Consider the following 13,123-nt stretch of genomic DNA (forward strand, 5'->3'; position numbering starts at 1 on the left):
GGAGATTTCTTTGCTTTTGTTTGCTAACACGGCGGCCGTATTGTTAGTACCTGCTAAAGGGCATATTGGACTACTTATCACAAACTATGTGTGATACAACCAGTTACATTTAGCTTTAATTCTTCACTCCCTTGAAAGTATATTTCTTCACATGTTCATATTTTCGATTTCTTTACTCGGTTCTACACTTGAGGAATTCATCGACATCAATTCGCGTAAAATTTCGATGATCTACACTTAGTCTACACACTCGATCAGCTCCACGACTCCGAACGACTATACAGACCCTAGACCCTCGTGCAAAGTTCAGTTCCCAGATCATGTGACGAGTTTTCCCGCCACAAAGAAGCAATAATTTCCTTACACACTCCCCGCCTTGATTGACACAGGTCAATCAACAAACGAAACGAATAAAATAACAAATGAAAGGAAAAGAGTTCGCTGTTCTTTGACTTAATCTTAATGTTCACTAACATGCTCCTGTCAAGCATTTCGCATGAACGTAATCGGGAAATCAGTGTTTCTGCTCTGACGCTCATTCCCGCACTTGTGATTCGACTGCCACAGGATAAAACGTATTTAGGGGTCTTGTCATTTGCGTTGCCTCCTGCTTCTCTTAATCAGTTTAATTCTCACGTATTCCATCGCTATTCGACTGCTTTTCGCACAAACTGTGACGTCACTAACTTTAACACCTGGAAGTTGATCTGCTGCAAATGTAGTAGGTCGCGTAATCTTCTACTAGCTGGCAACTGCTGCTACTGAGACTTTTTATCGGCCGCGGGAGTGATTCGTTCTTGTCGTTTTGGGAAATTGGATTTTTATGCTTCTTACAGTGTTTTAATGTTTACATAGTTAGTATTTGTGTATTTTTTAAGGGCACACTTAATTTGGAGCCTCGCTCTGTTGTTTGTCCCGCACCTTCGTCTCTCGTTCTTATGACTTGTTCAAATGTATTTTTCCCTAGTCTTATTTTAGCACTGTAATCATGGTGAAAGCGATTGAATAATAAATAAATAAATAAACTCTTTTTCAGACAGCGCTTTGTTGATTTAACGAGACTTTCAAAGAATCCACTCCACCAGGGTGCTAATGCCATAATAAATTTCCAGGATATGCTATACTCTGCTAACAACCTTTTTGAGCTCTTCACTCTTGAAAGCGGAAACATTGTCCGATACAACAAGCCTTGGTACATCTCGTCGAGCAGTGAAAGGTTTGAAGCTTCTCACAAATGCTTGAGTTGGCATATTTGGAACCAGGTCTAGATGAACTGCGCGACTAGATGTTCACGTATATAACATAATGTAAGCCTTGTTCATAACACGACTCTTGTTGTACACATCCTTGACATAAATGGGACCCGCAAAGTCTACTGCTATATCTGAAAATGCGAAGTCGTCAGACAATCTGAATTCAGATAGTTGAGGGATAGGAGGCACTCCATAGGGACGACCTTCAGGTTTCTTGCATACTACACAATAGCTTAATATCTTCTTAACTGTCTATCTTTCTTTTAACGACCCAATATTTCGAACGCAGTTGAAGTCGTTGAACCAGTGTCTCTGCTACTCCAGTTTGCATGACTTGTTCATGGCACTTGAGAATCACCAATCTCGTAAAGTAATGTTCTCTAGGCAGAAGCACAAGAAATGTAGTGTCATAGGGTAATGATTACAGACCTATTCTTCCTTGACATCTGACTACACCTTCACTGTCCAGGGTCGACTTTATTTGTTGGTACTTGTCACTGTTCAGAATACCCCTTAGAACGTGTTTAATCCTCAGCTTGCTTGTACACTTAGAAGGATTCTTCTTGATCAGTTGATTCGTCCTTCTTTCTTTTAAATTTCTAGACAAATAGCAACACAAGTGAAGTAACTGTTATGACCTTCGTAAGGAAAATATAAGATTTCTTTGAGTGCAGTGGCTTTAACTCCTCTTGATGCAGTGTCAGCCAGGTTTTCTGACGTAGGACAGTACCTCCATTGCTCAGGCGGTGCATTTCGTCTGATTTAGCTCACGCGATTCTCCACAAACTGCTTGTATTCCTTATGTGTTTCTCGACTAAAGGTTTTCAAGTCCTAAAATATCTGCAAATCGTCTTGAAAATACTGGACTGTATATCACTGGTACAACGTAAGAAGTGACGTACACACTCATTGCATCTATTGCTCTGATGCACAATTGCACAATGTCACCTTCCTTTACAGATGCTGAGTGTCACCAAATGTTTTGATTAACAAGGTTTCCTCACCAACAGTAGGTAAGTTTCACTGCCAACCTATCTTGCTGGTTACATAAGATCTGGCTACAAGAGTCAAAAATGACTCTACTATACATTTCAGTGTCCTGATAATCAGGTCTAGAAGCAAAGGCTTGGGGTGTCTACAACAGTACACAGTTATAATTACTGCCAATATGCATTGTTGATGTTCCAACATCTCTGGACCTCTCCTGGGAAGTTTCGGATCTAATAAATGATGCTAATTCAGCTCCTGAACCACTAGGTTGGACTGGCTTCTTTAGACATCATGTGTGACTATCTGTGAAAAACCAGCTCTTCAGTTAAAACATTTGGCCTTTGATTGACAACCTGGTGTACTACCCTTGCTTTCAAGCAAACAAAATAGTTACCTGCCTGCCACTTCGTCTCAGTATAGTTCTTCTAGCCTTTGGTTCAGTAATGGTACTACAGGTGATGGACGTGTGATCTTTCTTGCAAAAGATACATTGCAGAGTACACTCTTCACTACTTGCATAAAGTGCAGATGAGAAAAGGAGCTGTTTCAATCTTCCCTTATGCTGATCACATCAAGGGTTAGAATTGGTTGGAACTCAGATTTCAGTGCATTTAACAGCACATCTAGGTCCCAAGTTTCTTTACTGCCAAACTTGCGACTGATGATTAATCTCAACTCACAAGGAATTTTCTCCATCACAACTGGAGCTAATAAATTTCTAAAAGACTCTGATTCGACTCTGGGTTTTATTTTCCAAATCTCACTTGTCACTAAGAAAACAAATAAGCAACACTGTTGAATTTCTTGCAACGTTCTGGCTACACAGCTGCCTCAAGGTTGTATCGATATGGTTGTTTATCGCTGAAACAAAATACATTAATATATGCCATTATCTCTTTTGTTTGTAACATTTCGTTCAACTGAACGTAATTATTATTTAACAATTATACCTCGAGCCCGAATGGGCTCTGAGTCAATAGCTCATGAGGCCAATCATAAATATAATCGTTTTAGTAAAATCCAACTAGTTGGTGAAAAATATCGAGACAAAGCCATTTTAGCAAGTTAAAGCTAGACTAAAAGCCATTGTTTTAATTTCAAAGCCGGCGCTTTTCGCTACTAGTGGGCTATAACACATAGCCTAGTAGTAGCTCACACAATCAGAAGGAAGAATTGATAGTAGACCATTACAGTCAAACTAGCTGAAGCGTTCCCGTCGCTAACGAACTAATAAATTCATTTACGGAAAAATGATTTCGTTTGTTGATTCAATAATCCATTCATAAAATGAACAATCCAATATTCATATTTAGCCTCGATTCCATAATCGAATGTTGATTCGATTACTGTTTTTTGAAAAACCACACATTTTTTCTTCTTTTTTTCTAAGAGTCGAGTGCGGACGAGTTCTGAAGTTCAAACACAAACAAACTGTTACATGTACGCCGTTTTGCTTTCAGTAATCAGTGCAACGGACTTGACCTCTTAGAAAACTCGATAGTCAAACTAAGGTCAGTGTATGTGCCGTGATTGGTGGATTTCGATCCCCGGCCTTTGTCAGTTTCTTTGCGTTTGCGGTCTGTCTCTTCTAGCTGTTATTTTGATTAAAGGCAATTAAAAACGCAACCGTAAACGGCAGGAAAAGGGAAGCGAATACGATTGAACTCAACAGACAAGAATAAAGAACAGGTAGATTTTGTTCATAAACCAAATCAACATTTAATTATTGAATCGAAGTCCAATTTGACTGTTGGATTATTCATTTTATGAATGGATTATTGAATCAACAAACGAAATCATTTTTCCATTAATGAATTCATTAGTTTGCTAGCGAAGGGAACGCTTGACCTGGTTTGACTGTAAGTGGATTTTTCTAAAGGGTATGATTCTTTAACGTTTTTAATGACGACAACTGAGGAACAAAAAATGAATTATTAAGGGCATATATATTAATGAAGATTTTCGTTTTCTTTTCTTTTCTAGCTTGATCTGATGCACATGAAACTAAACTGACTTAACGAGAAAAAAAATATCCCAGTTTCATTTCCTATTGTTATGGTTATTGATGCACTCTTCGCCAGCTTCCTCTATCGAACCAAAACGATTCTACCAACCCGGCAACGTTACTCTAGGAGTCTTGCTTCCTCTTCACGTCAGAACCGCCCGGGATAAATGCGGTGAGTTTTACGCTTTCAGCCTTGGATACACCGAGGCTATAACTTTTGCAATCGAACGTATTAACAAGGATCCTGAACTTCTACCAAATGTGACACTGGGCTTCGACATTCGAGACTACTGCGACACACCTGTTCTCGCCATGAAAATAGCCAATGACTTCGTGAAAAGTAATTATCTCAACGAACTGCTTGAAGGACAAGGTGATAACTTTAGTTCAAAGCTTACAATAAATATGGATTATCTAACGGCACCGATTTGTGCGGTTATTGGCACTGAAGATTCAAGTAGCACAACTCTCGTCTCAAGTTTACTCAATGTGGCTGCCATTCCAACCATAAGTCCATTCGCTACCAGCGAAGAGTTGAGCTCACCGTATTTTAACTCCTTTTTTCGCACCATTCCACCCGATGGCCAACAAGCTAAAGCCATGGTTGACATAATAGAGTATTATCAGTGGACGTATATTGCAGCCGTAGCCATTGACCATTCCTATGGACGATACGGCTTACGCGCGTTGGAACGAGAAGCTTACGACCGAAAGACGTTCTGCATAGCGTTTTCGGAGTACATCACGCGTTCGGGATACAAAGGAAAAATAACATCAATCGTGAGAAAACTCAAAGACGCTGAAAACATTAAAGTGGTCATCTTATGGAGCAACTATGAACCTGCAAAAAGATTTCTGAAAGAAGCGACAGTGCAGGGGCTTGAAGAACGAACATTTCTTATTAGTGAAGCAATAGCATTCATCAATCCGGACGTTTTGGAAAAAAATGCCGTCATACTAAAAGGAGCAATAGGAATAAGGCCTTATGTATTCACAGACAATCTGTTTGAAGATTATCTTAGGGGAATCACACTAAATAAGACCCGAGAAAGCGCCAATCCGTGGTGGAAGGAGTTTTGGACAAGCCATCTAAACTGCTCCTCAATGTCTGAAGGTGCTTGCCTTAACCCGGCCAAAATAGACGATCGAGCCTTCGCCAAACTGCACAATGCGTTCATTCCTTATCTGACAGACGCCGTCTATGCCCTTGCACACGCGCTGGACTCTTTACTGAAGTGTAAAAAGCCCGGAGGCGGACCTTTAGCGAGTGGGTACTGTCCTGAGCAAAATGCCAACTTCACACCTGAAGCCATGCTTCTGAAACTCAGGAAAGTGAGCTTTCAAGGCATAACAGGGCAAGTGCAGTTCACCAAAAGTGGTGATCCTACTTATTCGTCGTACGATATCGTGAACTTTCAGAAACAGGCGGAGAATTATGAAAATGTTAAGGTGGGGACATGGACAGGGGGAACTCGTACCAACCTCACAATCAACGACAAACGAATAAAATGGGCTAATAAAGAGAATGAGCCTCCCATATCCACGTGCAGTCACCGTTGTCCTCCGGGAACTAAGCAGACGATCACTGTGTCCTGTTGCTGGGAATGCATTAAGTGTCCTTTGGGCTCCATCAGTAAACAGCATAGCTCTTCCAACTGTACGAAGTGCCCACAACTGCATAAATCAAATGGGGACGGTACAGCATGCCTGCCTTTGCCAGTTATCAACATCAAGTGTTCAGATGCTACTGCAGTGGTATTTTTGATCCTAACGGTTATTGGATTGCTTGCAACAGGCATGGCCATCTTTGTATTTATAAAGAACCAGAGTACACCATTGGTGAGGGTATCCAATCGCGAACTTAGCCTTCTTTTGCTTGTCGCAATCGCGTTGTGTTTTGTTCTCACCTTGCTCCATCTTGCTCAGCCCACAAAGACGTTATGTTGTATTATTTATCCCCTAAGGTACTTTATTAATACGACCTTTGTTTCCATCCTCTTCTTGAAGACAAAACGTTTGGTCCGCGCTTTTCAGACCAACATCATTCCAAACTGGTTCAAGCGATACATCGTGGATCGCAAACGTCAATTTCTTGTGGTCTTGGGACTCAACATGATTGAGATCAGATCAGCTATCGGAAGTGTCCTTAGGGCAACCATGTTTAGCTATTTCATTTTGCTGTCTCTAGTATGCGCTGGTTACGCCTTTAAAGCCAGGCGACTTCCAGAGAACTTCAACGAAACGAGATACATTGGGTCGGCGATGTACGTGCTCCTGATTTCCTGGGTGTCATTTTACCCGGTGGACACGTCCCTGGAAGGTTTTTACACAACCATTGTAGCCTGTGCCACTGCCCTCGTCACCGCAAATGGAATTCGTTTGTGCGTTTTCGCGCCAAAACTATTTGTCATCCTGCTTCGTCCAGAGCAAAACACAAACGAGTTTATGAAAGCTGAAATTAGGCAGTTCACAAATAGTGCTACGTTTTCAGCAACAATCCAACAAGTTGATGTTCATCCCACAGCCGGGATTTAAAATAATTACACTTAGCTCGACAGCACATCGCAAACTAGACAGTTAACAGATCAGAACTACAAAAATTGCGTTACTCCACTTTATACTGAGAGGCACAAACAAGTTGCAGCTGCTTCGAGGTTGAAACTGCTACTCCTCATGCGAAAAAAACTCTTTCAAATTTCTGGGACCCAAATTGTGGAATATCAGTGTTAAATGACATTTAAAACAGTAAGAACTACCACAAAACTGAGTGAAACATATAAATAACCGACCAAAACATGAACAGAAGGGATTACTACCACGGCAAATACAAAAGGAAGCATGGATGGACAACCTTTTGCTTATGCTTTTTGAAAACTCGTTAACGTAAAAGTTCATTTTTGATTTTTTGTTAACTTTTGAAATAGTACTTGAGAGATATATTTGTCTGGCACGATGTTGTCAATTTAAGTTACGATTTACAATGGTAATTTATAAAGTTCCATTAAAAGCAATAAGGATGCACAATTGGTATTATTGTTAACACGAGCTTAGTCTACTTTAGAAATACATAACGAAATTTATTGAAACATTTGTAACTTAATTGATCTAATTATTCGTCTCAAATTTGTACTTAATTGTACTTTAGTTTTACATTTTGATGACAACAAACCATTTTCTTCTTTTTCCTCACAAACAGGTGGTGTTACTCTTTAATCCTAGTTTAAAAAATGTTTTTTCCTGGTTTGAGTATATCAGCTACCAACATCAGGTCCCAAAGTTCAGCAAACTGATGGTAGCAGCTAATTAGACGGAGATAGCCACACCAAACACAAAAATGGAATGAGAGAGCCGAAGCAAATAGTTCTAAATCCTTTCTATTCTCACGTGGACTCCATGTTTCGGGATCAGAGTGACACCAGCAAGAATTTCCAAAGGTACCTGGGTCTCGGGTGAACGTACAAACTTGTACCTCATCAAGAATTTCACCAAAGCAATCTTGATCTCCATTAGAGCGAATCTCATCCCAATGCAGGACCTTGGCCCTAAACCGAATTGCAAAAACTGGTATGGGTGACGAGTGTCTTTCGCAGGGCTTCGGAATCTTTCGGGATCAAATTTTTCTGGGTTGGGCCAGACGTCATGGTCACGATGTAGAAAATACACTGTAATGATGACTTGTAGTCCTGCGGAGATATAAATGTCATTAAACTTGTAGTCGTCGACACATTCACGGTTAACCTGAGCCAAAGGTGGATTTAGTCGCAGTGACTCATTCATGACACAATCCAGATAATCAATGTCATGAGAAAGGTCGTACAGAGAGCTTTCAGGGTTTCTCTTGACTGCTTCCTTGATCTCCTCTCTTAATTTGTCCTGTACATTCTGGTTCAGGGCCAGCTGGTAGGTGATGTAGGCCAAAGTATTGTTCGAAGTTTCGTAACCCGCGAAAAGAAAGATCTGACACTGGCCAATTATTTCTTCATCGGTGAGTTTGGATAATTCCTTTTCAGTTGAATCCTCGTTCGTTGTCAGCATCAAATGCATCAAATCTTGTCTTCCTGTTGACCCAGTTTTTCTCCTTTGCTGCACTGTAAAATGAAAAGAGCCAAATCGGCCCCAATTTCTCGAGGGCCGATTTGGAACATGCTGAGCCGTTTTGGACAGAAAGAGTCAAAACAGTTCTAGATGGTACCAATTCGGCCCATCTAATTTCTGAATTGGCTACACTAAAAGCTACTTTGGCACTTCCTCTCAATTTGGCCCTTTCGATAGCCAAATTAAAATTCCGATTTGGCCCCAACAAGGTCTACTCGGAGCGACCGCCTTTTGCCGTCAAAAGGGGCGCAAGGAGACCGCGGTGTTCGGTTGAAGTAACTATACGTCTGACACAATCCAAAGTACGGTCCGTTTAGTCGAGTAAGGAACTAAGATAACTTTGACGTAGACCGAAAACCGTGACGACAGTCGGAGACTGTAAGGTAAATCATGGTTTCGAGCGAACCTTTACCTCGAGCGAAGGTGCAAATCGGAAACAAAACTACAATCACGCTCCCGAATGTTCTGCACGTGATTTCAATATCGATAACATTACATGATGCGTCACCCAAACTAAACGCTGGGAGGGCGTTACAGTACAATATCCCTCGGTATTGATAGCAAACGAAGACCTAGCCATCATGTACATATATTTTCTGATTCATAAGTAAAAGGTTTTTAAAATTTCGAACGCCTGCCACGCAGGCTAAAATTGACACGACATGCAAACAATCGAAAACCACCCGGTTCACGCAACCCCTATGGGTGATACCCGCTGAAAATGCACCAAATTACGCGGGCATCACCCGCTGAATTACGTACTATAGTACGGGCAATATGGCGGTCCATAGGCTACACAACTATCTGTGCAAGTAACCGTTATATTTTAGATAAAATAAATACAATTTCGCCTCTTTGATACAGTAGAAATTGAAAGACTAAAATATTCACGACTATTTGATATAAAAAACGCAAATTTTCAAACAATTCCAGCTCATTCCGCATAACTCGAGGACGAGTAACGAATAGGGCGAAGTTAAATTGCTCAAAGTGAAGTTTTACTTCATTGTGTTGGGTTAAAATCCATCCGTGATTTGAGATAAAACGTCTTTAGTAAACAATTGTAGTTCTCAACATGGAAAATGAAATATTCTGGGTTTCGGGAGTGCGGTCTGGCTCACGTCTAATAATAGGATGCTGATACGACGGGCGTTTTTAAGACCGGCAAATTCGAGAAAGAAATTTTATTACAGTTCCCCCCAAATGAAGTGTATTTCTATGATATTCACATCAAACTGTTCCGAATCGTGCAATAGAAACGTTTTAAGCAAAAATCTGGTCTTCTGAAGGCGCAAAGTAAAGAATTTTGGAATGGCAAGTGAAGCGTGTGTGACATCCTATAGGATGCCGATTCACGGGCGTTTTTAAGGCGGGCAAATTTGAAGAAAAAAAATTTATTACAGTTCCCCCCAATTGAAGTGTATTTCTATGATAGTCACATCAAATTGTTCCAAATCGTATAATAGGAACGTTCAAAGCAAAAATCTGGTCTTCCGAAGGCGCAAAGTAAAGAATTTTGGAATGGCGAGTGCAGTGTGTGTGCATGCAATGCAGACATCCTATAGGATGCCGATTCACGGGCGTTTTTAAGGCGGGCAAATTCGAGAAAGAAATTTTATTACAGTTCCCCCCAAATGAAGTGTAATTCTATGATATTCACATCAAACTGTTCCGAATCGTGTAATAGAAGCGTTTTAAGCAAAAATCTGGTCTTCCAAGGACCCAAAGCAAAGAATTTCTGAATAGCAAGTGTAGCGTGTGTGAGATCCTATAGGATGACGATTCACGGGCGTTTTTAAGGCGGGCAAATTCGAGAAAGAAATTTTATTACAGTTCCCCCCAAATGAAGTGTATTTCGATGATATTCACATCAAACTGTTCCGAATCGTGCAATAGAAACGTTTTAAGCAAAAATCTGGTCTTCTGAAGGCGCAAAGTAAAGAATTTTGGAATGACGAGTGCAGCGCGTGCAGACATTCTATAGGATGGCGATTCACGGGCGTTTTTTTTTAAGGCGGGCAAATTTGAAGAAAAAAATTTATTACAGTTCCCCCCAGTTGAAGTGTATTTCTATGATAGTCACATCAAATTGTTCCAAATCATGTAATAGGAACGTTTAAAGCAAAAATCTGGTCTTCCAAGAGCCCAAAGTAAAGAATTTTGGAATGGCGAGTGCAGCGTGTGTGACATCCTATAGGATGCCAATTCACGGGCGTTTTTAAGGCGGGCAAATTCGAGAAAGAAATTTTATTACCTACAGTTCCCCCCAAATGAAGTGTATTTCGATGATATTCACATCAAACTGTTCCGAATCGTGCAATAGAAACGTTTTAAGCAAAAATCTGGTCTTCTGAAGGCGCAAAGTAAAGAATTTTGGAATGGCAAGTGTAGCGTGTGTGACATCCTGTAGGATGCCGATTCACGGGCGTTTTTAAGGCGGGCAAATTTGAAGAAAAAAAATTTTATTACAGTTCCCCCCAATTGAAGTGTATTTCTATGATAGTCACATCAAATTGTTCCAAATCGTGTAATAGGAACGTTTAAAGCAAAAATTAAAAGCAAATTGAAAGCAAATGAAAGCAAATTGTTCCAAATCGTGTAATAGGAACGTTTAAAGCAAAAATCTGGTCTTCCGAAGGCGCAAAGTAAAGAATTTTGGAATGGCGAGTGCAGCGTGTGTGACATCCTATAGGATGCTGATTGACGGGCGTTTTTAAGGCGGGCAAATTCGAGAAAGAAATTTTATTACAGTTCCCCCCAAATGAAGTGTAGTTCTACGATATTCAGATCAAACTGCTCCGAATCGTGTAATAGAAGCGTTTTAAGCAAAAATCTGGTCTTCCAAGAGCCCAAAGTAAAGAATTTCTGAATAGCAAGTGTAGCGTGTGTGACATCCTATAGGATGGCGATTCACGAGCGTTTTTAAGGCGGGCAAATTCGAGAAAGAAATTTTATTACAGTTCCCCCCAAATGAAGTGTATTTCGATGATATTCACATCAAACTGTTCCGAATCATGTAATAGAAGCGTTTTAAGCAAAAATCTGGTCTTCCAAGAGCCCAAAGTAAAGAATTTCTGAATAGCAAGTGTAACGTGTGTGAGATCCTATAGGATGCCGATTCACGGGCGTTTTTAAGGCGGGCAAATTCGAGAAAGAAATTTTATTACAGTTCCCCCAAATGAAGTGTATTTCGATGATATTCTCATCAAACTGTTCCGAATTGTGTAACAGAAACCTTTTAAGCAAAAATCTGGTCTTCCAAGGGCCTAAAGTAAAGAAGTTTAGAATGGCGAATGCAGCGTGTGTGACATCCTATAGGATGCTGATTGACGGGCGTTTTTAAGGCGGGCAAATTCAAGAAAGAAATTTTATTACAGTTTCCCCCAAATGAAGTCTATTTATATGATATTAATATGAAACTGTTCGGAATCGTATCATATGAGCGTTTAAACAAAAAAACTGATCTTTTGAAGGCGCAAAGTGAAGAATTCTTGAATGCGCCATTTTCTCATAGACCTTGCGCGACTTGTTTACCCCTTAAAAATTTTACATAACCATTGTCTTAAATTTATCTTGGGACGACTGTAATACCCAGGAGAGATTGGAAACAATGGTTGTGCAAAATTTTGGGTTCATTACGGTCTATGAGAAAATGGCGAATTCAAGAATTCATCCAGGGTCACGTCATTTTTGGAACGGGGAAATTCGAGAAATACATTTGATTACAGTGCGGGTAAAAGGAACTTTATTTCAATATTAATAAGACCAAAAAGATCGGAATCGTATAATAGAAACGTTTAAAATGAAAATCTGGTCTTAATTCTAAATGCGCAATCATCCCAAACCATCTGGGCCAATGACATACATGATGGGATGGACTGGTAATTTTAAGGGTGGGCAAATTCAAGAGAGAGACTTGATTACTGTTTGCCTAAAATGAAGTATATTTCAGGATGTTAAGATCAATGTGATTTGAATCGTAAAATAAAAATGTTTTTAGCAAAATATGTTTTTCTGAAGGCGCAGTAGCCGCGGTTAAGAGTTGATCCCTTAGTTAAGCCACACCTTCGGGCCTTCGGCCCTCTTTACTTTATTGTCGCAAATGCAGGGGACGTATTAATTAACTGCAGAGATGAGTTAACTGACCTTGAGTATTGAGCATTAAACTTTCCTACACAAGTGAAAAAATCGAAACTTCTGACATCCCCTTCAGCTTGTTATCCCTGCTCCTAGAGAAATATGGAATACTTTACATAATGTGCACGAAACACCACTATTTGACAGCTGTACTTGATGGCAGTTAGTGAAAATACACTGATTTCACTGAGCGCATCGAAATGCTGGACTATTCCTCGTAGTAAACGGCTCTAAAGGCCAGCAATGCGTAGTTGCCCCAATATTCCACGACAAATACAATAAAACCCACAAGTAAGATTCTGCAGTTGCTCACTGAGTTAGCCTTTACAGATTCCTCATTTGAAATCTGCATACCAGATTAGCATTTTTTCTGTATATTTTAGTGGGGATAACTCCGTAATCTTTTAACTTTTAAATTTTTACCTTTTATAAATTTTAGATTTTAGCGAATTACAAATTCACCTTATGATACCATGTATAAACTCATTTTATAATTTTTTTTCCTATTTTTTCAGTGTCCCCAATTAGCTTTTATAAGCTAAAGACATCGACACTTAAATAAAGTTGTTATGTTATGTTGTTATCTTATACCAAAAAGAAGAACTGAATTGCTGACTTGTCCAATTACACTCACTTCTAACAG

At 39.9% G+C, this 13,123-nt stretch overlaps 2 protein-coding genes across 2 annotated transcripts; one reads left to right on the forward strand and one right to left on the reverse strand.

Annotated features, from left to right (window-relative positions):
* Window positions 1–4,233: 4,233 nt before the first annotated feature.
* LOC140935951 (extracellular calcium-sensing receptor-like) lies at window positions 4,234–6,918 on the forward strand. The gene has a single exon (XM_073385526.1). It carries the CDS (start codon window positions 4,309–4,311, stop codon window positions 6,781–6,783), a length of 2,475 nt encoding a protein of 824 aa, XP_073241627.1. The 5' UTR covers window positions 4,234–4,308; the 3' UTR covers window positions 6,784–6,918.
* Window positions 6,919–7,611: 693 nt separating this feature from the next.
* On the reverse strand, window positions 7,612–8,292 carry LOC140934774 (cytochrome P450 3A29-like). The gene has a single exon (XM_073384342.1). The coding sequence runs from the start codon at window positions 8,290–8,292 to the stop codon at window positions 7,612–7,614; it is 681 nt and encodes a 226-aa protein (XP_073240443.1).
* Window positions 8,293–13,123: the final 4,831 nt, after the last annotated feature.

The sequence above is a fragment of the Porites lutea genome, chromosome 4 (genome assembly GCF_958299795.1).
Source record: "Porites lutea chromosome 4, jaPorLute2.1, whole genome shotgun sequence".
In the NCBI taxonomy this organism is placed as follows: domain Eukaryota; kingdom Metazoa; phylum Cnidaria; class Anthozoa; order Scleractinia; family Poritidae; genus Porites; species Porites lutea.

Excerpts from the sequence above, each read along its gene's own strand:
- LOC140934774 (XM_073384342.1), bottom strand. The coding sequence starts at position 8,292 with ATGCATTTGATGCTGACAACGAACGAGGATTCAACTGAAAAGGAATTA.
- LOC140935951 (XM_073385526.1), top strand. The coding sequence starts at position 4,309 with ATGCACTCTTCGCCAGCTTCCTCTATCGAACCAAAACGATTCTACCAA.